The following is a 28,000-nucleotide window of genomic DNA, read 5'->3' on the forward strand; positions in this document are numbered from 1 at the left end:
AGAAGACACATGGACTGTTATGATTTTATCTCAATCTTTAATTATCACAGATATATACACATCCACTTTCATTCTACCTAACAAGCAAAGTGGTTCCCAACCTCTTTTGTATTGTACAAAAAAAACAGGTCTAGCTGGGGTCTTTCTCGGCTTGCTATGATTTGTTAGCATTTCAAACAGAGTGATTTTCCCCTCTAGATACCCCATATGGTTTCATATGAATAACTGTTCAAGGCTCAAAGTGGTAAAATTATCTGATATTTAGCAAAAAACAGCAGAGAGTCCAGAATGGATACATTTGTGTTGCAGAATTTTATTTTTCTTCTTTTTCTACCCCATTAATCATCTCACAACCAAGACGACCCCAAAAGCCCCCTCATATTTGGCCATATTTGACATTGGGCAATGTTGGGTTAGCATTAAGAGCAACCTCATACAGCTCTGATACACTTGTAGGAGAGTGAACAGTGAGCCAGATATCACTGAGATCAAATTACAAACAGTAACTCTGGATTATATGCTGCATTATTTCCTGTGAATCTTGCACGTGGGAATGCGGTTTGAATCCTGCATGAGAATGGCGGATTCCACCGCTAACAATGAAAACAACTTCATAGAGAGGCAATTACAAGATGCAAAATTCCTGAAAAAAGGCAGACCATAAATAGGAGGTTAGATTACCTGAAAATCCTGAGAATTTTAACTTAAAGTGCAGCTTTTAACGGAAGATGTGAGATACTATAACGTGAGACAACAGAAAGACTTTAATCAATGGGCTTTAATAGGCTTTACCTGTGCTTTCTTTTAGCCTGAGGTTACCTTGTAAATTAAGGTAGTTAGTAGCTACTTATTTAGCCTGGTTTTCTGCCAACATTGTGAATGAATATAGAGACAATTTAGATTTCCTTATACTATCCTTTCTTCTTTGTTCCTTCTTTTCCATTCAGTTAGCTTGTGCTGTGAAAAATATGCTTTTTTGATTCTGCCCAGGGGTAATCTCAACCAGTGATATTATTTCTTCCTCAAAAATTGCTCTGCCTCAGAAAAGATATTGATATAACTTAAATTCCATATTACTTAAGAATTTGGGAGCAAATCCCAAAGACAAGCTGGGAAAAGTTCCTCTTAGGTTCTCCCGAACCCATCAGTTTCCCTCTTCTCTCCATTATGCCATAAACTTCTTCTTAATCTCCAAATTCAAGTCTTCTCTCTACACATTGCATCTCCCCTTCTCTAACCGCTTTCCATCTGTTTTTATTTCACTTAGTATTCTCCCCTTTCAACCTCATTTCTTCGTATTTTCTTCTCTTTGATTTGCCTCTCCTTGTTCTTTATCTTCCTCCCCTCTGTCCCTACATGTCCTCATTTCACTTTGTCTCTTATTCTATCCAGTTATCCAATACTTGTAACTCCCTCTCCACTTTTGTCAAATATTTTCCTTCATCTTCTTCCCACATTTCCCCCTTTCTTCTCCTCCTCTCCTTTCCTCTCCTCTTCTGCTCTACTCCTCCATTCGGGTCCAGCTGACAGGTATCCACTGTGGTTCGTCCTGTGCCTGCTGCATGATGGAGCAGAGCTGCATGCAGGCATCCTGCAGGTCGTCGTTCACCAGCACACTGTCGAAGAACTGTTTGTACTTCGCCTCCATCAGCCGGGATGCCTCCTCCAGCTCCACAAAGTCATCTTCCTACAGAAGGAGACACATGAGGCCGTGCTTTGTAAGGTGTTGAAAGGCCGATTTTGTTTTGTTTTGTCATTACAACTGTCTACTACTAGTTACTCTTGCTGCTCTTCTTTCGCTGTCAATTTTCTGCGCTTCACTTTTTCTTCACTTTTGCCTTAATTTGTGAACTACTATGAGGTATGAGGTTTTAGAAATTTGACATATATGTTCTTCAGAGGCAGACTAACTTATTTCATTTCAACCAATTTTTTTTTTCAGTTCAGTGAGCTAAAATGGTGGCTGCACCTTGAAGAGTGAGAGTTAATGCACAGGGATGTCTCCAGTTCTGTTACGTCACTGGGCTGAGTTTGGACGTTAACAGCTAGCCTGGCTCCGTCCAGCATGGGAAGTCATTGCGCCCAGCCATAAAATAGTCCCCCACATGACCCCCATAAAACCACAACTTGTCATTTTTACATTTTTTTTTTAAACATGTTAATCAGTGAACTTTAGAGATGCTGTTAGGCAGATTTTATTACCTTAGGACGGAGACAGGCTAGCTGTTTCCCCGTTTCCAGTCTTTGCTAACAACCTACTGGCTGCAGCTTCATATTTAATGGACTGACATAAGAGTGTAATCAATCTCCTCATTTCAAGAAAACTAATAAGCGTATTTCCCAAATTGCTGAACAGTTCCTATAAGCTTCATACTACATTATCTACTATCTCCAATTTGTGAAATAAAACTAACTATGGGAAAATAAACCCACAACATCAAAACAAAAAACCCATAAAAATGATTTGAAAACATCATGTTGTGTTTAAAATGGTCTTGGAAGTTCTTGGTCTCCACTTTTTTCATGATTTTCTTGTATCAGTACAACTTCTCATAATCTCTTACATCTTTTTTTAAAATAAAGCAGCTGGTGTATCTTTGCAGCACAGGATTTCACAGATGGTTTGGGTATAGGTGAACTTTGTTGGTACCATCATGCTGGGGATCCTAATGTAAGTACAACTGAAAATAACCACCTTCTGATTTGACAACATGAAAACATGCCAGAAGATATGCTCATCTAAATGTGAAAGTGCTACTGTTGTGCTAACCACTGCAAAAGCTTAACACAAATATGTACATTGCACTAAAATAATACTAATCATACTTGTGTAATAACTGCAGAACAGACACACAATGTATTCTCTAAATATGTATGATCTCAACAGGAAAAATTAGTTTAAATAAAAATTTAGATCTGGATAGATATCTGGAGGGCAGTGCTCTTACTTTGAATGCTCTGCTGATGGTGTAGTTGGTGATGATACGGGCATCTCTTCGAGTCTGCCTCAGTCTGTCCGGGCTGGGAGCTTTGATGAAGATCACATAGGGCTTCAGTTTCCTTGCCCGAAGTGGCTGGATGCACTGACAATGAAGCCAACATATATACGATTAGTAATTAACAGCAAGTCTACATTGCAAACTATATCCGGGGAAGGCTTCCAGGTGATGACTCTTCCTCACAGGATGGCTACCTTGGAGGTCAACAAGCTCTGCCAACAGCCATGACTATGTCTGTCTCAACAGATTTGAACAGACATGGTTAATTTCTGATTCTTACTGGGAACTGATCACTTTATTACTGATCTATATGATTCTTTTTTGTTTATAAACTAGCTAACTGTAGAACCTAGTTGCTAATTGATTAGTGCACAAGCTAACGGGGCTGGATAATCTGTCTGGCCTGGGGATGCAGTAAAAAATGTTATGGGGGCATACTGTTCCAATCAAGTACTATTGTTTATTTTTGTGGTTTTAGATGTGTGCATATTTGTTGTTATTAATTGTTTTCCCCTCTTAACTGTGTGTCACGACATATAGGAGAAATGATATTTCTATTTGTATATTTCACAATACATACATACATACATTCCAATACATGTATGTAGATTTATCAGTAAGTAAGTAAAATGACAATGAACATGCTTTAACAAAACACTACACTACATGTTTTAACTAAATATGAGTTTCTCCTCACGGCCACTGTAAATAGGAATTTTTGCAGTGAGTGGTAAAATCTTAGTCACTTACTGTGTATCCATTACCTGAAATTCAAATGAACATTTTTATACAAAAACTCCAAAAGTTTACCATTAAGCTTTTTTTTCTCGTTGTATACTATTTGCCCCATCTTGTTACCTTTTTCATTTAGATTTTTTTATTTTTTTTTTACCACATCCCAGTAACAGTCAGGTCTGGTTTGGTCCCAGCAGGTGAGCTACACTTTCACCAGTTGCCTGTCTCAGTGGTTACATGCATGCTAGTTGAGTCGCCTTTCCTTTTCCAAGGCTCATTTAGTAAAGACATCATTATCATTGGTGGCCCAAAATTTTCTGCAGGGGGAGCAAATGCGTCTTGCTTAACAGAGTATTCTGCAACACTGGTTAAATGCAATAAGTATCAAGTAATGAGAGACGGACTTACACATATACTGGCTATCATAGTGGCCAGTTTTCCTGCTTTGGGTGCATGCATCAGCGCTGCGTGTGCCTGTCAGAAGCTCTGCAGAAGCAGAGGTCTGTACTCTTAAAACAAGATTTCATCAAGCTATTTGACTCCCTCAAAGACTGTGGCAGAATTTACATATCTGGACCTCTTCCTCCTTTCAAATGAGGCTGAACTCTTTCAGCAGAACTCTTGCCCTCCACAGCTGGCTCCACTCTGCTTGTGCACTGCACAATGCGTTTTTTATTGACAATTTTAATCTTTTCAGGAATTGTCCATCTTTTCATAGAAATGATGGCATCCACCCCAGTGTTCTGGGTGGATGTGTTTTAGCTGACAACTTATTTTAGACCATTTTAAACACTGGTCCACATGTCAAGGTCCACCGTTGGTCACTTCTGACCGACTGCTTCACTGCCCCGCCACTGCCATGACTCCCGCTGCCACACTCAGTTGCTCCACCCTGTGGCCTGGTGCCCCCAATCACTTACAGCTCCTCACAAACAACTCAAAATTGCCACTGCTTCTTGTGATATCAGTGTTAAAATAGCATTGATTAATGCTAGAAAACTCTCAAACAAATCTTTCATTTTTAATGACATTGTTGCCTCCTCTAACCTGGACTTTTTATTTTTGATGGAAACTTGGCTGAGAGGTAATGAACACAGTCAATTGATTGAACTATGCCCCCAAAACTATGAGTTCATTAACTCTCCAAGATCTTATGGCTGTGGTGGTGGACTAGCTGTTGTTTATAGGAGCCACTTCAATTGTAGCTCTGTTAAATTTGGTGCTTTCTCCACTTTTGACATACTTGCTTTTAAGATTGTTTGTACTACAAGCCCTGTTCTCTCTATTGTCATTTCCTGTCCGCCAAAGTGTAAAAATGGTTTCCTTGAAGAGTTTTCCGAGCTGTCTAAAATTTCTACAGACTTTGATTATATGGTCATTTCAGGGGACTTTAATATTCATATTGATAATCTGAATGACCATGATACAAAAGAGTTCATAAGCCTACTGGAGGCTTTTGAGTTAAGCATGTCTCTGGACCCACCCATAACCAAGGTCACACTCTGGACCTGATTATTGCCAAGGGATTTAATATTACAGTAACCTCAATCAAGGATATTACAGTATCAGATCATTTTTGTATTTCTTTTGATACCTCCTTTAGTCCCCAAAAATTAATAGGGAACTGTGCAAAAATGCTATATTGGTATCAACACTGCTGAGGCCTTTACTAACTCCATATCCAATCTGGTACTGTCCACTTCAATATCTCTGGATGTTCTGGTAGACAACTTCAATTTCAAAGTAAAAAATCTTATTGACAATATTGCACCCTTGAAAACAAAAACAATCTCCGGAAAACAAAGAGCTCCTTGGACAAATAATATTTTTGTAAGACAACTGAAAAAACAAAGTAGAAAGGTAAATGGAGAAAAACTAAGCTCCAAATCCATTATGACATCCACAAAAACTGCCTCATCAATTATAACAAGAAAATAAAAACTTCCTATCATTTCTCTCTAAAATCATAAATAATCATCTGAATAATGTACAAGTGCTGTTCTCCACTGTTGATCAGCTCATCAATCCATCATCTTCAACCCACCGTGACCTACTCTCTACTATAAAATGCAAGGAATTTGCAACATTTTTCAACAGCAAAATCAGCACCATCAGAAAAAACAGAAGTTCTTTGAGTTTTGGCAAAGAAGATGTGTTACCTGCTCACAAGAATAGGACTTGTGATATGTCTTATTTTTCTCCTGTGGACTCCACAGCACTGGAGGATGCTGTGCTGAAGCTCAAGTCCTCCACCTGCTGTCTTGACCCACAACTTTTTTTGCTCTTAAAACTGCTGTTATAAAACCATTGTTAAAAAAGAACAATCTAGATCCCTCAAACATGAGTAACTACAGACCAATCTCAACTCTCCTATTTCTCAGTAAGATCTTTGAAAAAACCCCAACTGAATAGCTACCTAACCACACATTACCTTTTTGGTGTTTTGCAGTCTGGTTTTAGAGCTCACCACAGCACAGAAACTGCCCTTGTGAAAGTTGTAAATTATCTCCATATGAAAACGGACTCTGGTAAACTCTCAATCCTCGTACTCTTAGATCTCAGTGCCGTGTTCGACACTGTCGATCATGGGATTTTGATAGACAAACTACAAAACTGGGTGGGATTGTCCGCTCCTGTTCTGAATTGGTTCAGAATCAACCTGCTAGACAGGAATTTCTTTGTCTCCATTGAAAATTTGGATCTGATAAAGTCACTGTGACCTGTGGGGTTCCACAGTGCTCAATCCTTGGCCCACTTCTGTTCAACCTATATATGCTTCCGTTTGAGCACATCATAAAGAAACACAATATACAATACCATAATTACGTGGATGCCACGCAACTTTTCATCTCCCTCTCTCCTGATGATTTGAGCCACGTGGAAACACTGATTAAACACATTAAGGACATTAACACATGGATGAGCCAAAATTTCCTGCAACTAAATCATGACAAAATTGAAGTTATTATTATAGGTGCAAAAGCAAAGAGACACGAAATTGCAGCCCATCTCGGTTCCTTTTCCTTTGAGAGCAAAGAACATGCCAGATGCTGAAAAACTAGTCCATGCATTTCCAGAAGCAGACATGACTATTGCAATGGTCACCTGTTCTTAAATTCCTGCACTGGCTTCCAGTAAATGCTAGAATTGATTTCAAAGTCCTCCTACTTGTCTACAAGCCACTAAATGGCCCTGCTCCAAATGATATTAAGGAATTGCTTGTGCCGTATGAACCAACAAGAAGCCTCAGATCATCAGTTGTCCCCTGTGTGTGCTCTAAAGCAAGAGAAGCTGCATTCAGCTATTATGCTCCATACAGATGGAGCATAATAGCCTTCCAAGTGATATTAGTGATGCCCCAATGCTTAGTTCCTTTAAAAGTAAGTAAGTAAAGACTTAAAACATTTCTGTTTACTGTTGTGTTTAACGAGGTCAAGCAACTGTTTGCTCCTGTTTTAGCTGCATTTTTATGCACTGTCTGTATGCATTTTTACATTCATCTGCTGAAGGAGGAGAATTTGTGAACTAGTTTGGAGCCAATCATGTTCCAATATGCAACTTACAAAACTGTGGTGTGGAAACTTGAAACCTCTAGTGCACATACACTGAGAATGGACTTTTTTGTGAAGTGGGAGACATCTTTGAGGAGAATTCAAGCTGGGGAATGGATCTATCGTGGCCAGAAAGGCCACTTCCTCACTGTCTGTCCCTGTCAGCCAAGAGAGGATGCTTGCCAGGAGCAGTTTGGGTTCTGGTTAGCCCAACCTCCTCCCTTTCCAACCTCCAACCCCCAACCCCAAATGCAGCTTGAGGCAACACTCTGTTGGGATCAGCAATGTCTGCCCCTACATGCTCTGGTGGATTCTGGAGCTGACGAAAGCTTCAAAGACTCCTACGTGGCAGCCCAAGCTGGTATCCCTAGTGAACCCCTGACAACTCCACTCGACACCAGTGCACACAATGGTGAGCTTCTTACCCATTAACATACATGAGGGGGGTAAAATATTAGGAACACTTTTCATCATAATGCACTCCAGGACATCACCACCACCCACTATGACCTAAATAATAAACATAAAGTAGAATTTTCACCCTTCTGACAATGTCAACAAAAACTGAAAATGTATAAGCTCCGTAAAAGAATTTGTGGCAGAGCTGCTGTATTGGGTTGCATTCGATTGCACAGGTGTTCCTAATAAGGTGCTTGGTGAGTGTATATTTGAATGCATTTCCTTCATCATAAAATATTTGCAAAGCCGATTTTAAAAATACTTTTAAATCTATGTTTGCTAGCTAGCAGATCAATGCAATAGTGTGAAACCGTCAGTAGGAATGTGTATCACTTTGCTGTGTACGTGTACTTGTGATAAACAAAATGGGGACCCACTTGTACAAACATAGTGGTCAAAAACTCCACAGGGTCCAAAATAAATGAAAATACATTTGTGACACTTAGATAACAACATATTTAAAGTGCTAATAGCCATGCTGATGCTACACCCACCACTTGCTGAAAGAGCATTACTTTGCTGTTCGCATTAAGTGGAGACAATTCTATTTATTCAGCCCAAAATTGCGAAAATCACAATTTAGCCCCAAAGGGCATTAAAATCTGTACAGCATACAGCACCGTCTATCCTTAGACCCATGATTAGGTTGGTAAAAAAATTTCATAAAAATTAAAATAAGGGTGAAACCTTAACAAGATCAACAGAGGAAGGATTCCTCTGAAGGAAGGAACAAATTAATCCATGTCAGTACTGACCGGCTTCTTACTGAAACTCACGTGTGGTTCAACATCGATGATGCACATCCGTCCTCGCTTTAGCACTTCGTCAATGGCGTCAGTGCTGGTCCCGTACAGATGACCCTTATACTCCCCATACTCCACAAACCTTAACACACACACACACACACACACACACACACACACACACACACACACACACACACACATTCATTTAACAACTGTTTTTAATATCAAGAATGAAAAGTCACGATGTTAATAGTCAAAAAAAAAGAAAAGAAAAGCCTACCTGTGGTTACAGACCATGTACTCAAACAGCTCTTTGGTGACAAAGTGGTATTCTCTTCCTGTTTGCTCCTCTGCTCTGATTGGACGAGTGGTGTCTGACAGCCAATCAAAACAGGCAATTATTCAAATGAGACATAGCAGTATAGCAACACACAGACGCAAACAGCTGCAGTCTTTATAAATATATCTTGTTGGGTGTTTTTCAGTATCTTTTTCTTCATCTGGGATTTCAGATTATGATCCACTCAGTCCTCAAGTCTGCTAAAAAACGCAGTGTATGTTTTTTTAAATGATGCAGACATCATCATCCTAGAGGAGTGCGAACTCATTTAGAAATGTTTTTATATTTGTTTCCCTGACTTATTTTCTTTGTCCTTTTCATTTGTTGATTTATCATTTATGAGTGTAAATTAAACCTTGAATTTGTCATAGAAAATCTAAAAATGTGTCTTTTGTTTTAATATGGTTTCTTGATATAATTACTTGTTTGTGTGTTGTCTTTTGTGTGTTTTGTGTCAATATGTGGATAATGTGCTATGCACACAACCGAATTGTTATTATTTTTTTGTCTTTTCTATCACTGTAGATTCCATTCTATCACCATGGGGCATACAATGTCAAAAACCAAACTGATTTTAATGTATGTGGTAACACTAAAGTTAATGGGCCCTAGGACTTGCGCCAGGTGTAAGATGCATAATGTGATGCAAAGTGGCACAAAGTAAAGCAAATGCACTTGCAAATGCATTTTAAAACCACCATGCCCATGGGTACTCAGATTAATGTGTTGATCTTAAAATGAGGTGTGGTCAGGCGCATTGTTGGCACATTGCTATCTTGAGGCAGCAGAAAGCGATTGCGTGATTGACCAACAAAAACCTGGTCTGAAGTCAATAGTGCAGTATTTAACTACTCTTTTAAGGGCACATTATCAAGACAGTCATATACACCTACATAGGCGGGTGCACAACACGCATACACTCTGCTTGTTACACACACGGATGCGCAGCAGTGCACAAACATGCAAAAGATTACAAATAAAAGGATTACAATGTGAAAGATTATTATTGTGTAGGCTACATTAACATATATTAAAAAATACATGTCATAATGGTTAGTCATAATATTTGTCAGAATTAGCTAATTGCAGTAATGACAGATGAAATTGTCTAATTATTTGACCAAATCATGGCAATACACGTAGCTATTCAAACAGAACTGTCAGGTTGAGGGTGTCTGTCAAGACCTGGCAAATGGATAAGGACAACAGATCAGACAGGGATCAACTTTCCTGCTACATACGAGGTAGTGGTCCCTGGAAAGTCGAAGGGTTGAGTTTGATGAGTCTTTTCCTCAGTTCATTAACTCCAACTCCTGAAGCGCCTGTTGAGTAGAAAAAAAACAAACAGATGAGAGATTCCTTTTGCACTTTAAAGGACAACACAGTAGATGTAAAACAAGATTTCATGGCTAGTATGCAGACAATTCTATTTATCTCTAGTGCCCAGCAACCCCAACAGTCTAAATTGTATAAAAGACTGCTTCAAAAGTATTACAACTTTGATGACTAACAACAGTTTGAAATAAAATGAGGATAAAACATCAGTTATAGTTGTTTGGACTGAAAGAAAGAAAGACAGAATTTTAGATGCCTGTAAAACTCTTGCAAAACAGGTTCAATTATAGGCAAAAGATTTGGGTGTCATTATTGGTCTTAAAGAGCAACTTGCAGGCTGATTTTCTCACTAAATTCATAATTCTTCATAAAATGGTTACTAAACAGTTAATGTGTGATTTTATTAGTTTTAGAAGAGAAAGGCAGAAATTCAGAGGAAAAGGTTAGCGTTCCTTTACACATTCATTCTTTAGGGTTGCTGACCAGAAAGTTGCTCTTTTAGGGTTAAGAAAGCACACTGACTGTGTCAATAAGACCACATTTTTCCACCTTATAGACCGGACCATATCTGGCACTTTCTGACGCAAAAAAGCTGATTCATGCTTTGGTTTTCTCTTGTCTCTACTTTTGCAATGCTCTTATAACTGGAACTGAAAAAAATCCATGAACAGACTATATAAATAAATCTTACCTTACTTGCATTCATTTTTAGTCACCAAGCCCAAACCAAGATTTCTGAAGTGATTTGATTTGACAAATGAATGAAATAATTTAAAAAATCTCAAGTCAAGGTCCACTTACTGGCTTTTTCTGGAGCCTTCCTCAGTGATATCGTTTGAGGTTTTTTTTACCCTAGACTTGACTCCTTCAGAGTCACAGAAGACGTTGAACAACTGTTTCCATGGGCTGTCTTCAAATTCAGGTGAACAGCAGGTTAAACACCCTAACTCACCGACGAGTATGATGAGGCGGTGATTCTCCTGTGGGGGGCGCTGGTACAAAGCAACCTCCTCGTATGGGGTGGACAGAGCACTGCTGCTGGGTGAGCAGGAGGTGCAGGACTGCCGTCTCCTCCTATAGGACGTCCTCCTCCAAAGGCGGAAACTGCGACGGAAACCAGCTGAGGAGAGTGAAGAACACTGATCATCCACTGACTGCTTCGTTCCATTTTAAGTCTCTTTTTAACTCATTTTTATGTGCATTAAGCTGCTGACACATTATCCATGGGATTAAGTACAGTAACTATTAATATACAGTGCATTTATATATACCAATATATAATTTTCTATGTATCTTCCCATTAAATTATTGACTTTGTCAAACAGCTAACCAGTACATTCCTTCATTCATTCATTTCACATGTGGGACTAATTCTTTTATTAATGTACATTGTCATGTTATTCAGTTACAGATTTTCTTATTTCAGAGAAATCTGAGAAAAAAAGAGGCTACTTAAGAATCATTACATTTTTATGTTTTCTTCAGTATCAAAGTAATCCAGTGATAGCTGTCTGTACATCCACTGGTACATTTTACACAGGAACTCTTAATAGCTGATTAAGCATACTTTTAGTGCAGCCAATTTGCCAAAATGTAAACAAATATTGGCTAAAAATGGGGCTCAAAAGAACATGCCAGTACCACCTATAACTGACATAACAAAAGCCCATTTGATGAGTTTTTATGGGGTCTTGCTCTCCTGATGTTTTCTTTTTTTCAGTTGTCATAATGGTTCCCAAAGGCCTATGTGTTGGTGGCAGCATGTTTCCATCTATCAGAGTGGTAAAATATTTAAAAAAATATTTCTGAGTTTCTTTATTGTCATGCAAAAGTCAAATTTCACACAGCTGTGGCTCAGGAGGTAGAGCGGTACGTCCACTAATTAGAAGATTGGCGGTTCGATTCCTGGCTCCTCCAGTACACATGTCAATGTGTCCTTGGGCAAGACACTTAACCCCAAATTGTGTGTGTGTGAATGATTAGATTTCCCCTGATGGGCAGGTTGGGACCTTGCATGGTAGCCCCTGTACCCATTCACTATATGAATGTGTGTGAATAAGTGAATGTGATTCCTAGTGTAAAAGCACTTTGAGTGGTCAGAAGACTAGAAAGGCGCTATACAAGCACAGTCCATTTACCATTTATTATTTGTTAAAAAAGTAGGACAAGCAGTTCTTCCCACAGAAAAAACTAAGACATCCACAGGTAACTTTGGCTGTAATTATTACTGGGGTGGGGGTGAAAAATGACCCACATACGTGCTCCGGACTGGATTAAAATCACAGACCAGTGCAGGTAATGTTAAAACCCCACCTTCCCTAGAGAAACTTATCTAGTCCAAATGGGGCTTAAGACTGAGTGAATACAATTTTACTATGTTAACTAACTAACAAACTAATTAGATGTGTCTTACCAAGATAGATTCCATCCATAATATCAGAGTCATTCTCATCTGAAGGAAGAAAACATTAAAACTCTTCACTCTCTCTTCAGGATTAATTTCACTTTACACTTCAGAACAGTTGGTTTACTTAAACACAGCTTTTAATTGAGCACACAACAGATAGTTAATAGAAACAAGTTTTCTATACTGAGATGGGTCACATTTGCAAAAAGGCCTTGTACACAAAAAAGTGGAAGGGTGTCAGACTCTACCTAATGTCTCTGTCTCCACAGATATCCAAGTCATATGAAGCTGTTGAGAAGTTGCATTTCAGACCAAGCCACTCCCATCTGCCCTGCAGTTACACTTGTTTTCTCCATCACCTGACATCCCTATTCCCTAATTTTCTTCCTAGTATATACACACAGGCCCACATTTCCCAGTCATCTGCCAGACCGTCTATTGTGCTACCCAGTCTTAGCGTTCCAGCACTCAGTCCTGTTTTCTGCCAGCCTGCTATTTGCTGGCTTCGTTTGCCCTCACTAACTGATCACCTGTTGCAGAACCCAGCTTTGATTTAAGTAAAGAACTTTCAAACTGCCCTGCTCTTGAGTCTTGCTTTTGAGTCCACATTCCTGTGTTCAGAGATGTTACATGCAGTGGTATAATATAATTCCCCACCTCCTTAGTGGATAACGCTCATGTACTATTTAATGCCCCTGAACATAAAAACAGCAATTTCTGAGAAATCACGGAGAAATTCCATTCACTTTATTTTGTATAATGCAGAATTTTATAAAACACATAGAATGAGACTGTTCAGCAGTGATCCATATGTAACTTCAGTATTTTTTATCTGTATTTACATGAGTCTGAACAAACTTACCCACCAAAATAATTTTTTTCGTGATCTGGGAAAAGAAGACAGACAATAGTCATTCCCACTGCACTGATGGATGATTAATTTCAGTCTATAAAATTGTATCATATATTTATCATTGTGTCTGATACGTTTTACCTGCTATGGTGAGTTTGTCGTCAGCTTGTGTAAGGTCGTCCTCTGGAACAAGGAAAAGACACTTTTTTAGTTCAAGTTTGTCTCCAGACAGCCAGGCTTCAGTATGTAACAAATCATACAGTATATGAGTAGTTACTCTGCTCCGGTGATCTGTTTTGACCACTATTTTCAGTCTTGTTGTGAGACCAGGCCCCTATCACAAGACCTGATGGTTTCCTGATGTACTATAAATTACACAAGGTATAACAGCACCAGTACCTATTTATCATTTAATAAACAATAATAGCAGATGAATATGTGGACATATTGTTTGCTAGGTCTAGGGGAAACTCACTCTCCAAAAAATTGGTGAGTGAAATGAAAATGCGATAAAGAGTATAATGAAAGAATAATTGGCTGTTGTGATTGTTCCTCCTGTCCATACTGTCCACAAAGACATCTTGTACTATAGCAATTTCAATGTGGGTGATGGGGGACAAAATCCAGTCCTCTTTCTGTGTAAGAATGCATTCCAAAGTTAGCCTGAAGCTAATATGAGGCTTCAGCAGACTGTATTTTGAGCATGATGTTTCCTCTTTGTGTTAGTCTGAGCTGGGGGAGAAGGATGGTAATACAAAGTGGAAATTTGGGACTAAAAACACTAACTTTGGATGATATCCAGTTGATTTGTCTAACACAAACTGCTGAAAGCTTCATAGAATAGAATGTGTTTTTGCACAAAACGAGGACTATGGATTTTGTCCCCCATCACTGATATTGAAATTGCTTTAAGAGGGGTGGATGAAAAAAACGATTCACATAAAAATTGAGATTCTCATCTTCTATGATTCCAAATTGATTTACAAATGCCAAAATCCCTTTTTGTAATAATGTCAGTAATCTTGATGGAACAAGAAACTAGGAACTGGGGTACAGTACAACAGTGTGCACAAACTAGAGTTATCTTGTAGTTCACCTTGTAAAGAGGCAGGTGTTTCCTACTACTGTGTTGTAGTATCCCCCAGTCCAGAACACACAAACTTCTGTTTTTAAATTACACTTTCATTATTCTCATACAAGTGGAAGACTGTAATGTAACCATATTTATGCAGTTAACTGTTCAACAACAAGCTTCAACAAGATTTGTACTCTCGCACATGTTTATCTGCACTCTTCTGTTCGTCAGACAGTCACCTTCATCAAGACCAGCTTAACTACAGTACCCTGTTTCATAATATAGTGGATAAAGGACACAAGTAAATGGTTTGGCACACAGGTAACTGAAGTAAAAGTCTAAAAATAGTGCCCACATTTCTATCTATTCAGTTTGTGATGGCCCCTCTGCTTTGTGCTCCTTGTTTCTGCTGTGTTCTTTGTTTGCAGGGGCAGGATCCTGAGCACACTGACTAGCAGGATGGGACACACCTGGGCCGGGTGTGCCCCATATATCAAGTCAGAGAGGTTCTGGTTCAGGTTCTCTCCTCTCTCCCACACACCCTCCTGCATTACTTTTCGGTTCCTTTTCTTTTGTTTCACCATACAACACCCACACAGCATACACTCACTCATCCACTCCCTACAGGACTGATTTTACAGACTAACCCTACCTATTGTTATTTTTTGTTGGTTTTGAGTACCTTGTGTTAAAAACATTTACTTCTGTATTACTGAATACCCATGTGATTTCCCTTTTTTGCCACAGGCTAGAGCCAGGCTGTGACAAGTTGAGAATCAATTATGAATTGAATCGTGACACCAAGAATTAGAATTGAATTGAATTGAATTGTGAGATTCCCAAAAATTCCCACCTCACATTACAGAAACCAATATTTCTTTCAATGTACATAAAGACATGTGAGTGTTGTTTTAAGACAGACTTGAAAAATGTGAACCTATCCTTTAAGGTTGCATTCAGGTTCTGGTAAATAAATTGTCCTAAGAGGAAACTTGTTGTCATGTGTTTGGTATTGAACCTAGGCTGTCCGATTTTAAGATAAAACTGTTTTTGTAAGTTTTATGCCTCAATCGCCTTTTCTTTGTTTTCTACAATAATAGGCCCCTTTCACAAAAAAATGTTAATTAAGAGGTCTCAGAGCAGTGAAAAACATATCAATATCATCTCAAAGTCATAGGAAAAGATGACAAACTATTGTATACAATGTCTAAATAAAAACAACCTGACACAGTAGACATAATAAGTGAACTGCGTCGATGTATGACTCTTGTATCAGCAATCATACCCACCATTATCAGCCAAGGTCACTGTGGCCAGCAGCATTAACAGAGAGAAAGAAACGGTGGTTAAAAGTGACTCCTGTTTTTTCCTAGTAACAATGTTAAATAGAGCTTAAGAAACAGGTGGGAAATACCAGACACAGGATAAGAAGACCACGCTGACACAAAATGACAGCAGTGTAACAAGGTGTCATTGAAGTGACTGACCTCACCTCAGTGAGTTAGGGTTTACACTCACAGTTACACACATTCACACCTGGAAGCTGCCCAGTGTCTGATCTGTTGGCTACTGGAGCAGCTCCACTGGAGAAAGCAGTTGGGGGGGTTAAGGGCCTTGCTTAAAGGAGAATTTTGACATTTTCATTTAGTTTCTTGCAGAGAGTTAGATGAGGAGATTGATACCACTCTCATCTGTACAACAAATATGAAGCTCCAGCAGTTAGCTTAGCTTAGCATAAAGACTGGAAACAGCACTACTCTGTGACTTCACTGCAGGGATTGAGGCGACCAGTGATGTATATGCAAATTGATGATTCAAGTTAGTGATAGCAATGAGTCCTTACATGGTCTGATACAGGTATGAACCTGTAATGGCTGACACCACCACAGTTCCCTCTGTCTACTGCACAGAGAGAGAGAGGGAGAGGGAGTGTGTGAGAGAGAAGAGAGAGAGAGAGAGAGAGAGAGAGAGAGAGAGAGAGAGAGAGAGAGAGAGAGAGAAAGAGAGAGAGAGAGAGAATAAATGTAAGATAACAAACTTGAAATGCAGTTAAACACAAATAGTGTTTTAACAAAAGTGAATAACCAGAAACACTAAAGTTCTCGAATCATTCCTCTATTAAAATGACAATTGATTGGATGACAATAAATTGGAAATGCTGAATTAAATATCATTGTCACCGTATAAGGCTGATTTACACACCCATCAGATACAGAGCAACTTTAATTTCACTGTGCAACACATCTATGCAAGTTTTGTTATTATTACTGTTTTTTTACTTTTTTATGTATTTTATTCATACAACAACTACAAGTGTTTAATTTAGTCTTTAATTGGTTGAGAACAGACATCCTAGAGGGACATCCTCTCCACATAGAATAAACATCATTGAGCATTATAGTTTTTTAACATTTTAGCAATCATGTGAGCTTTATCTGGGTTATGGGATAAGAGTTACAAAGGATTCATTATTAAGTTTGATATGAGCAGAGCATCATCCTGCCTCATGAGAATACTCATAGTTTGCCACAAGAGATGCACCGAGAGCTGCATTTGCTACTATTCAAGTTTGAAATGCATCAAAAACAAGAGAGAAACACTGTTGGGTGGGTTTGCTTTTAGAGTTTACTTTCATGTTGGTGTGTATGTTCTACAACACTCCTGTTGATGAAGAGCAGTGATTTAGAGCCTCTGTTTTCCTCACAGACTTCAGACCCAGATTGTCAATGACTGTTTGACATCCTGGAGTTAGCATTAGCATTAGCATTATCCTGCAGCATTGTCTCAGTGGAAACTGGAGAAAAGTGCAACAGAGGGAATTCAAAGAATCAAGAATTCAAATTGTTAAATTATCTACAAGAAGCTTTACTTTTGATGATCATCTTTAATTATGTTTTGTTTATCCTAGTAAAATACTGTTGCATGTCAGTATTGACTCAGTGTGTTTCTGTAAAAATGATGTCCAGGTCAGACAGAACATCAGCTGGACCATTTTAGAAAGAGCATATAAAGTTAATCTAGACATATAGGTTGTATAAAGCTGCAGAATTTACACTGTGGACATAAACCTTGGCAAAATAGTTAAATAGACCCACCGATGATGGTAACAACATCTTTCGATGTTGCTAGCACGCCCAGAGAGGACCTCCAGCTGACAGCCAGAATACTGGATGTCGCACAACTTTCATTCTGGAACTATTTTGAACCATTACAGGACGTCTTGAAGGATTGCTTAAACAATGTTCATACAATGTCTTAATGTTTGCTGGGTTATCACAGGAAGGATATTAAATAACTGCAACCTCTAAATGCAGACTTTATGGCCAGTATTCAGGATGTGTCAGGTGTTACCTCTTCAGCATGCTGGCGGAAGGAATCAGACCAGCGTAGGACATAGGACAGTACAGCTTCCTGGCTTGCCACCACTGTCCATCCGACTGGTCAACCACCTCCAGCAGGTCTCCTCTGCTAAACGCCATTCCTGCATCAGGACAAGGGATGGAGGAGTCCTGCAGGGGGCAGTAATCCACCATCGCCCTCATGTACACCTGACAGTAAAATTGAGAGAGACAGACAGAGAGAGAAAGGAAGGGATGAAGTTAAATACTTATTAAATATTAAGCTCCTGTAGTTTCATACAGATATGAGAGTTGTATCCTCTCAGTGTATGTCCCAAAATGTTGAATTATTCCCATTATTATCTTTTTTTTTTTTTTAGATAGGTGTTGTCATGAAAGCCTTACCTTTTAAATCAAATTTTGTCCATTAGATTTCAATTTAAGAGATAGGAGCAACCTGTATATGTCAGCATCTCCTACATTTTACGGTCATTTCAAATTTATATTTACAATAAGTCATTGCTATGTGAGGGCTGTAGAGTCTGGTGGATGTTTCTTACCGGTTTCTGGCTGCTGCTGGTCTGAGCTGCATTTGGAATGACTTTAAACAGGATAGTGCCTTGGGAATTGATCTGACAGGGAGAAAAACAAAACAAAAAAAAAATTGGTAAATTATTTTAATATTCAGAGGTACATCACAAATATGGACAACTTTAGTCACCACTTAATTTGAGATCCCACCAACATTTCACAACCAAAAGAGTTATTTTGATTTTTAAAATTTTACTTTTACTTGCATTGTGCTCAAATTGTCTTCTTGTCATCACAAGAAATTTACTTATGTCACCTCTGCCCTTTTTATTTAATTACATTTTTTTCCTACCTAAAAACTTACCAGTATCTGGATGACCTGTTCTGGCTCCAGTCCTACCACTGGGTTTCCGTTCACCTCTACTAACAGATCACCAGGATGGAGGAGTCCTGGGACACACATGCATGCACACACAGAAACACAAATATCAAGTCCAGGTACTGCACATTTTGACCATGTGAAAAGCATATTTTGGATCTGTGTGTCCCATGTGTTGTCTGCAAACATCATCATCTTATCATCATCTCGCTGACACATTCACACAGAAACACATATATAGTGTTATACAACTTAATCTCACCACTGCGGTCGGCCAGTCCTCCATGAATCACCCTGGCGATGTAGATCTCTCCTGTCTCCTCGTCCCTTCTTATAGTCGCCCCCTGACAGGCAGACAGTTCCTCCAAATTTAATAGCTACAGTAGCAGTAACTACAAGGTTTTGAATACCTCTGTATAAATAGAGGGGAAATAGGGGCAATATTAATGTGGAAGGGATACAGATAGGGGATAGGATGAAAAAAAGGATGGCGGAAGCCCTCAATGCAAAAGCCGAAATCCCTTATGGGTCACTCTAACACTGGCCGTTCATTTTAACAGGTGGAACACCTCAGTTATACAGACTTTTGTTTTTGGCTAGTCTCAGACTTGGTCCCTATTGGTCACCATATACACTCTCAGCCAGCCAATCAAATCAAATAATAAATAAATAAATACATAAATAAATAAAATACTAATTGCCTTCATGTGGTCCTCATTAATTTACAAGCAAAGACGAAACAGAATGGAGGCAATAACTGAACTAAGGGCATTTTCAAACTTGTCTTGTTTAGTCTGGTTGAATTGGACTCTAGTTTGTTTTCCTCCTTGGTGTGAATTGTTTGGGATGATCTGACCACAGATCTCATACTCCTGTGTGGACCAACAACTGTACTGAGATGCTTTGACAAAGTGGTCTTGGTCCAGTCCCAGACAAATTTGGAGTGGTGCCGGGGAGAATAAATTGAGATCCAAGTTGGGCCAGTACAACGAAGTATGTTGCATTTGGCGATAGGAGCTTCTTCAGGACCTTCTTCCTGTGTTTACGTTTTTGTTCCCACCCTAGACACGGTTAACCAATGAGTGGAATGAATGTTCTCACAGGGCTTTGAGTGATGCATTTTGGTTTGCTTGAATCTTTTCTGTATGAGAAGAAACTAAACCAATGGGAAAACACAACAAGTGTACCAATTCATTGACTGATTTGGACCACTGGCGATAGGTATCAAAACGCAGCAGAAACGCAACGTTATTACAGTTCATCTTGTGGGGGACAGGAATGTTTATACTTGATTTCATGGCAATACATTCAATAGTTGATGAGACATTTGACTCAAAACCAAAAAGGTCAAAAAGATGAAAAACTTTGCCATGATTCATCGTCTGGGTACTGCAAATGTCTGTACCAAATTTCATGGTAATCCATCCAATGGTTGTCAAGACATTTCACAAACAATCAAAGAAAAGAGAAAATGTCAGGGGATCACCAAAGTCAGTAGGCTTGGTTCTCTGGGGAACATGGATGTTTGTACAATACATGTCATACAATTCATGGCAATACATGAATTGTATTGCCATGCAAATGCATGAATTGAATTCTAGGCTGGATTATTGCAATTCCTTATTATCAAGCTGCCCTAACAAGTCTCTAAAGACTCTCCAGCTGGTCCAGAATGCAGCTGCACGTGTATTGACTAAAACTAGAAAAAGAGACCACATTTCTCCCATTTTAGCTTCACTACATTGGCTTCCTGTAAAATCTAGAATAGAATTTAAAATCCTTCTCCTAACTTACAAAGCCCTTAATGGTCAGGCACCATCATATCTTGAAGAGCTCATAATACCGTATTATCCCACTAGAACACTGCGCTCCCAGTATGCAGGCTTACTGGTGGTCCCTACAGTCTTTAAAAGTAGAATGGGAGGCAGAGCCTTCAGCTATCAGGCTCCTCTTCTATGGAACCATCTACCGGATTCAGTCCGGGGTGCAGACACCCTCTCTATGTTTAAGAGTAGGCTTAAAACTTTCCTTTTTGATAAAGCTTATAGTTAGGGCCGACCAGGCTCGCCTTGGATCAGCCCTTAGTTATGCTGCTATAGGCCTAGACTACTGGGGGACTTCCCATGATGCACTGAGCTCCTCTCTCCTCCTCCTCCTCTCCATCTGTATGCATTCATGTAACATCAATGCATGTCACTAACTTTGCTTCTTCCCCGGAGTTTTTTTTTTGTGCTTTCTCATCTCACAGAAAAACCTGACTCCCGGGCCGAACCTTCGCGGTCCTTCACAGTCCTGATGGCATCCTTCCCTGTCTATTGATGCTTGTGCTTGTTGTTGTTGTTGTTGTGATTGTTTTTCTTCTGTCCCCCCTCCCCCTTTCCCTCTCTCTTTCTCTCTCTCAACCCAACCGGTCAAAGCAGATGGCCGCCCACCAAGAGCCGGGGTCTGCTTGAGGTTTCTACCCGTTAAAGGGGAGTTTTTCCTTACCGCTGTCGCCAAGTGCTTGCTCATGGGGGAATTGTTGGGTCTCTGTAAATTAAAGAGTACGGTCTTGACCTGCTCTATGTGAAAAGTGCCTTGAGATGACTTCTGTTGTGATATGGCGCTATATAAATAAAGATTGATTGATTGATTGATTGAATACATCTCAGTTGTTGAGATATTTCAGTTTGGACCTAAGTGGTGAACTGACAGACCGACATTACAATTTCTATAGCTATGCAGCTAGCATGGTTAAAAACTGACTGGAAGGGATAAAGTGGCAATTCATGAGATCATGAAAATGTGTGACCCTGATATTTGAATGGTTTGGAAAATAGTCTCCTTGACAGGAACTTGAGGTACTATGCATCTATGTAAACTGACTTGACAGGTGGAGTTATTCAAGGCTAATTTCTCAGGTCTCATTATGCTTTTATGCTTAATGGAACCTTTATGCTTCCATTAAACCAAATGATGCAAATGATGCATCATAATTATACAGAGGACACCCGAATTTACCTTGCCCTCTCACTGCAGTCCCATAGATTCTCCCCACAGGTGCATTGAATCACTTAATGATTTGATGGGCCAGAATATAGAGACAAATTAGGATAATGCCGAAAAAAAACACTGTGACTCAGCTCTCATCTTGACTACATGTATCGATAATGTATCACAAAATAAATGTATATAAATAATGCATCACAAGAGTATTCAGACTGTCTGAAAAACATTAGCAAAGAATGAAAGAGAGCCAATGAAAAAAGTGAAAAATGGTCATAATTTTAAGGATAGCTGGATGAAATGGGAAATGTGGATGTAGAGAATGTAATTTTGCTGTACCTTTTTTAAATATTTAGCTTTCTCCCCTTCGAGTTATAGAGCCAGTGATGAAAAAACAATTGTCTCTTGAAAGTGTTTGTTGTCCAAGAATTGATTTAAGTCTGCTTCTCTTATAAGGTTAAAAATAAAACTTTGTCCCTTAACTTAATAGGTGGTTTCCTGTTTGTGAATAATGTTCTCTTAATCTTCTTAGACTGAAAAAGTCAAAGAACTAGAGGTATATTAGTCAGTTTCATAGTCAATTTCCATTAATAGAGCAGAGAAGGAGAGGAGACAGTTTGTTTTCAGTCTACTTATTCTTTTTCTTCTTGCTTGTCAAGCAGCCTGTGCCGTTACAGTCTTGTTGGACATCCAAAGGAGCTCTAGAAACTGTTCCATTGTTGAGCCTCATCTGTCCATTACTACCACTGCCACTTGCCATCTGGGTGGCACCAAAGGCCACCACCATCCTTTTTGAGCCTCCATTCAATCGTCTTGGACTCCTAGACATTGCAAAGCCATCTGCACAGGAACTGATAGATGTGGACGAAGAGGAGGAGCAAGAAGAAGAAGAGGAGAATGAGAGGTGATGTGGGTAAGGTGTGGCAGGGTTGCACACTACTTTTGGAGAGATTGAGGAGACCCTTGGCGGAGCTTGGGGAGGAGAGTGCTGTTTTGGCCTGCATGGAGGTGATGGCATGGGGTGTTTGCTGGCCACAATGAGTCCCTGGAGCTTGTCAACCACCTCAGCCAGCAGGTTGAGTGCCTGGGCGTTCTCTTCCACGCTGTCAGTGATCATCTCTGTCGCTGCCACCATCTTCTGACCAAGGTGGCATACATCATGAGTGCCATGCTCAATACTGCTGGCCAGTGTCTGAACAGTGGACCTAAGCTCTTCCACGCTGCGCTGTTTGGTAAGCTCAGGAGGCTGATGATGTTGATGGTGTTTTGGTTGCCGCTGCTGCTTGTTTTTTGACTGTTTTGGTTGGTTCTGGCATCCATTGTGATGTGGAGCAGTAGAGTAGTGGAGCATTGAGGGACAATTTAGAGATTCTTCTTGGCATCTGTTATGAGGTCCTGTCTGATACCCATGCTGTCTGCCAGAAATAGGCAGAGTGCTAACTCCCTGCTTCCGAGTGGAGTGCTGAGTTGCAGGACTAGAAGGTGCTGTGTGGGCTCTAACAGGGTTCATCCTAGGACAAGCGGAGGCTCTGCCAGGTGTAGGGATGTTCCTTGAGTGTCCACCTATAGCCCCCTTTTTGTATAGGACAGGGGAGTTAGAAAGGCTGAGACTGTAAGCTGGTATTGGAGGAGGAGGGTGGGCGTAGTCATCGCTTTTCCCTCCAATAGAGTTACCTTCTCCCCCGTTGTGTTTGGGTTTCTCTGAAAATGAACCTCAATGTAAGGAGGGAGAAGAAGAACAGAAAGAAAGTTGGCATATTCAATGCCAACATAAAGGGAAATACACATCACTGAAAAGACCAGCCATGCAGGAAAAACTAAAAAAATGAGCCAAATGATGGCAAGATGAAAAAACTGATTATAACAATGAGTGACATGACTTGTTGATGATACAGAGAATTTTGTGCGCTGAAAGATACACAGTGGATGAATTGATGAGTAAACTGGTTGTCACGTTCCAAAGTAATGGATGAATGAAAAGATGGACTTTCCGTCAAAGGAATAGGCAAATGCAGATATGCATAGATGAATGAATGGATGGAGTGCATGATTTACAAGTGAAAATACTGATGGATGGACTGTTTAGTCCATCCACATAGTTGTGACTGAATGGCTAAATGAATGATCGGATAAAGAATGACATGAGGAAATAGACAAATGATTAGTCATTGTATGAATTGACCATATTTCTCTCCTCCTCCTCTTACCAGTGCAGAGGGTGGGACTGAAGACAGAGGGAGCTGATTGGTTGAACTCTTTCTTCAAAAGCTCTGTGGTTTGTGGACACCAACAGCAACTTCCTGTTGACTCATAGCGGGGGAGAAAGGGGCAGGACTGGCCTCCTCTAGAAAGAGGCAAAAGCCTGGCTTCACTTTCAGTTGCTCTAAGCTCCTCCCTCGACCATGCCCTCCTCGCAGGGATGAGGCGCTCCAATGTGAGGCGACGAAGGCTGCTCCACCGACTACGAATCACTTGTACTCCATCTTCCACATTTCCCCTGCGATCTTCTCCATTCTTGGTGAATGAAAGATAAGAAACTCATTTTTTTGTATGGTTTAAAAAGGTTTAAAACTTGCTTTATGGTACCAATTACATTTTGTAGGGAAACGTAATTGCTGCCTGGATTATGTTCACAGGTTCACTCATATGCATCACTTTGACACCAGAGACCAGGGTAAACATCCTGAGTCAAGTTTAGGCAACAAAAGCCTGATGTTTAAAGGATAGTTTGACATTTGGGAAAATATGCTTATTTGCTTGTCTGCAGAGAGTTAGTTGAAAAGATCAATACCACTGTCGTGTGTGTTAAATATGAAACTATAGCCAGTGTCCGGTTAGCTTACCTTAGCACAAAGACTGGAAAGAAGGGAAAACAGCTAGCCTGGCTATCTCCACAGGTAACAAAATCTGCCTACCAGCACCTCTTAAGTTCACAAATTAACATGATATAGCTCCTTTTGTTTAAATCCACAAAAACCGAAATGTAAAAACGACAAGTTGTGGTGTTACGGGAGGAGTTGCCAGGCTATTTCCTGGAGTCCTGTCATCACCGTGAGGTTGCCAGGGAACCAGTGGAGACTCAAGAAAGCCACTGTGCTCAGCCAAGAAATTGTCCAGCACATAACCCCCTGCAATGTGTCCTTTTTACATTTCATTTTTACACCAATCACACAAACAAGATATAACATGTGAAAGAAAACGAATAAGTGAGATCCCAAAATGCCTAACTATTCCTTAGGGTTAGGGAAAGATTGTGTTTTGGTCAAATGGTAATAAAGTCCACTTTTGAGTTTTTTAATGTTTAACCAAGACCGCCATCTTTCCCTAACCTTCAAAAGAGGGGTTACTACACTGCAACAGCAGATATTGCGGGAAATGAAATGAAATTCTTTGTCAGTGAACATTTTACAGATGTGTTCGGTATCAACACTCTGTGATTTGGAAAATACATTCATTAACAACATTTCCTCATTATGTTGATAGAAAACAGCTAGTGGTAATGATAGCAGTAGTGATGGGAAGAGCTTGCTTGATACCAGAGCTTGTTTCGCTCCAGTGAAGTGCACTGTTTTACGTTGTGTCAGAGTTTGTATCAAATGAAGAATACCACGTGACTAATGACGACCAAAGCATCAAACATCACTGATGCTTCAGAGAGTGCTTCAGTTCAGATTAGTTTGACAGTTTTGCAACTAAACAATATGCTCAAGTGATATGCACATTGGTGAGATAAGAAGAGAGGAGAATAACTGAGAAATATGGTGATGTACACTAGAAAGACAAAGTCATAAGTATGGGAACATTTTCACATTATAGCCTACCAAGTACAAGAGTAGTATTTTAATTAATATCAGTCTCCAATCACATCACATCGTATGTGAGTCATATGAAATGTCAGATAAATATTGACCATGAAGTTAAACATATGAGCCCACAGTGGACTCCGGGTGATTTTACAATAATATGTACATTTACTGCAGCACTTCTAAACAAGAGTATTACAGATTGAATAAATAATAGGTAGGTGTCTTGGATATTTATTGCACACATGACGTTAAAAACATAAAATCAGAGAGGCTTCTATAACTTTTTTAAACCACCAGAAGTCACTACTGAGTTTAAAGCACCAAAGCTGCAAGTCTATTTTTTAGCACAAACAGAAATAAAGCCCCAAAGCTTCATAAGGCTTCATTGACCAATCAGTAGCTATAGATCTATATATAGAGAGAATAGATAAACTATTATTTCAGAGGAAATATTGAATGCTGCACTGACAAACAGAAAATTCCTTATTTATTCCTCCTCAGGCATAAGATATGCAAACCAGTGTTTCCAAGTTTGACCAGTCAAAGCATTTTATAACTTTTCTAGTAGATTTAATGAAAAATGCAAAGGACAGACACCCTTACAGTCCCCTAACGTCAGATTTGAAAATACACCAATTTCATCAACTGCATAAAACTGAACTAGAAAAGTACACTAAACTGAGAATTACAAAGATGCCTCTTTCTCACCAATGGCTGATTATTCTTCACCAGACAAACAATCCTCATGGCCTCCTCGTCCTCAGGCAACTCATCAGGCAGAGGGGGTAAAACAGGTCCGTAGTCTGACTGGGCTACGCTGTCATGGGATGACAAGAGGGCCTGAGAGACACAATGACACAGAGACAGGTACAGGTGTTATAACATAGCATCTAATATGAGCTGCAAGCCCTGCTCTTTTCCATTCTGTGCATATCTGGCTTACGCACAGGCTTTGGATGTGCACAAATATTACTAAATGAGAGTACAGACCTGGATGTGTGGTGAGCTGAGGAGGCTGTAGAGCTCTCTAGCTTCAGCAGAGGGACAGTGGGCCCTCTGCATGACAGTCATGATCTGAGAGATAGACAAGCAGACAGTGAGGAATACAGATTTTAATGCTAAAGCCCAATACTGTCTGGAGAAAAATTGGAGACAGCACATCAGCAAACCCTTTGGCCTATTGGGTGTCAAACTGGGTGCAAACAAGCTCAAACTTGAGGCACATTGGTGTGATCTAATAATATTTTTAATTTTTGAAACCAGACGCTCAAGTATAATCAGCAGGTGGAGTTATAGTATGTTTCATATGATTCCTATTCCAAGTGACATATGATTTCAGTGAACAATCAAACCAGCTCATCTTTCCCCATTAAGAGTAGCAGGCAGTTTAAATGGCTGGGAGAGGAGTCAAGGCCAGCTTATTTGGGGAAAAAAAACTGTTGTTTTCACAGTGGAGAAAAGAAGTTTGTGTTTTCTGTAGTTTTGTGTCTGCCACTTGTCTACACCTTGCAACATATTCAGAGTTGTAATCTGCCTTTAACTTAAAATGACAGAATGCTGAGAAAGAAAAGCTAGACACCAGTATGTGTCACATTTTAGCAATTAGGTTAAAGAGGTGACAACTCAACAATACACCCTGACATTACTGTCTGTTCAGTCAGAAATTCCATGGGGTGTAATATATATATATATATATATATATATATATATATGTATATATATTTTAGGCCAGTTCAACATTGGACACAAGATACCTACTAAACCTAACCCTTTACTGAAAAGTCAGTGTATGTGTACTGGAGGCTTCAAGTTTTTACATCGTACTTGTATGAGTTGTATAATGGACCATGACTGGCTCCAGACTAGTTGTGATATCACAAATCCTGCATGTAGGTACATGTTTTAAATTCATATTTAAGGTGATCACAGATGAATCACATGTGCAGATGAATGTGAAAAAAACTCTGCACATACATTATTGTGCACAGTGAAGATCATACATCCAACTGAAAAAATAATAAGCAAAACACATTTTTTTTTAGGACTTTAAGACACACTTCAGGTTCATATTGTAACAGCACAATCTTTTTCTTCAGGCTATACATATTAAATTTGTTTTTCCATTTTTTCAGTCCCACAGTGACAAAGCTTTTGAAGATATTCTGAATTTTCCTGGGGTAACATCAAGTTGTAGAACATGAATGGGTAGAATATGTTCCCAACTCCATTACATACGGGAATTGGGACAAAGGTTTTAAGGTTGAATTGCTCATGCAGTGTGACTGAACCAGTATACATGCTAATGCTAGCATCCACAAAATACATTAGCAAATCTGCTAATCTAATCTAATGTAATTGAATAGTGACAGATTTTGTTTTGTAGTATGTGTTTGTGTATATATATAAACCTCGTGTAAGAGTCCTGAGGCATAAGGCAGAAAGGGGCTGGGCTTCAGTCTCT

At 39.5% G+C, this 28,000-nt stretch overlaps 1 protein-coding gene across 1 annotated transcript; it reads right to left on the minus strand.

Annotated features, from left to right (window-relative positions):
* Positions 1-17: 17 nt before the first annotated feature.
* On the minus strand, positions 18-27,994 carry LOC121907070 (MAGUK p55 subfamily member 4-like). The gene is made up of 18 exons (XM_042426409.1): positions 27,948-27,994; positions 26,530-26,613; positions 26,248-26,379; positions 19,011-19,092; positions 18,734-18,819; positions 18,399-18,470; positions 17,852-18,048; positions 16,344-16,399; positions 15,790-15,807; positions 13,567-13,608; positions 13,439-13,459; positions 12,579-12,617; positions 11,118-11,285; positions 10,072-10,152; positions 8,771-8,864; positions 8,521-8,629; positions 2,949-3,083; positions 18-1,687 (listed from the first exon to the last, which is right to left on the minus strand). Exons 2-18 carry the CDS (start codon positions 26,608-26,610, stop codon positions 1,502-1,504), a joined length of 1,599 nt encoding a protein of 532 aa, XP_042282343.1. The 5' UTR covers positions 26,611-26,613; positions 27,948-27,994; the 3' UTR covers positions 18-1,501.
* Positions 27,995-28,000: the final 6 nt, after the last annotated feature.

Source organism: Thunnus maccoyii, chromosome 11 (assembly GCF_910596095.1).
Source record: "Thunnus maccoyii chromosome 11, fThuMac1.1, whole genome shotgun sequence".
NCBI lineage: Eukaryota > Metazoa > Chordata > Actinopteri > Scombriformes > Scombridae > Thunnus > Thunnus maccoyii.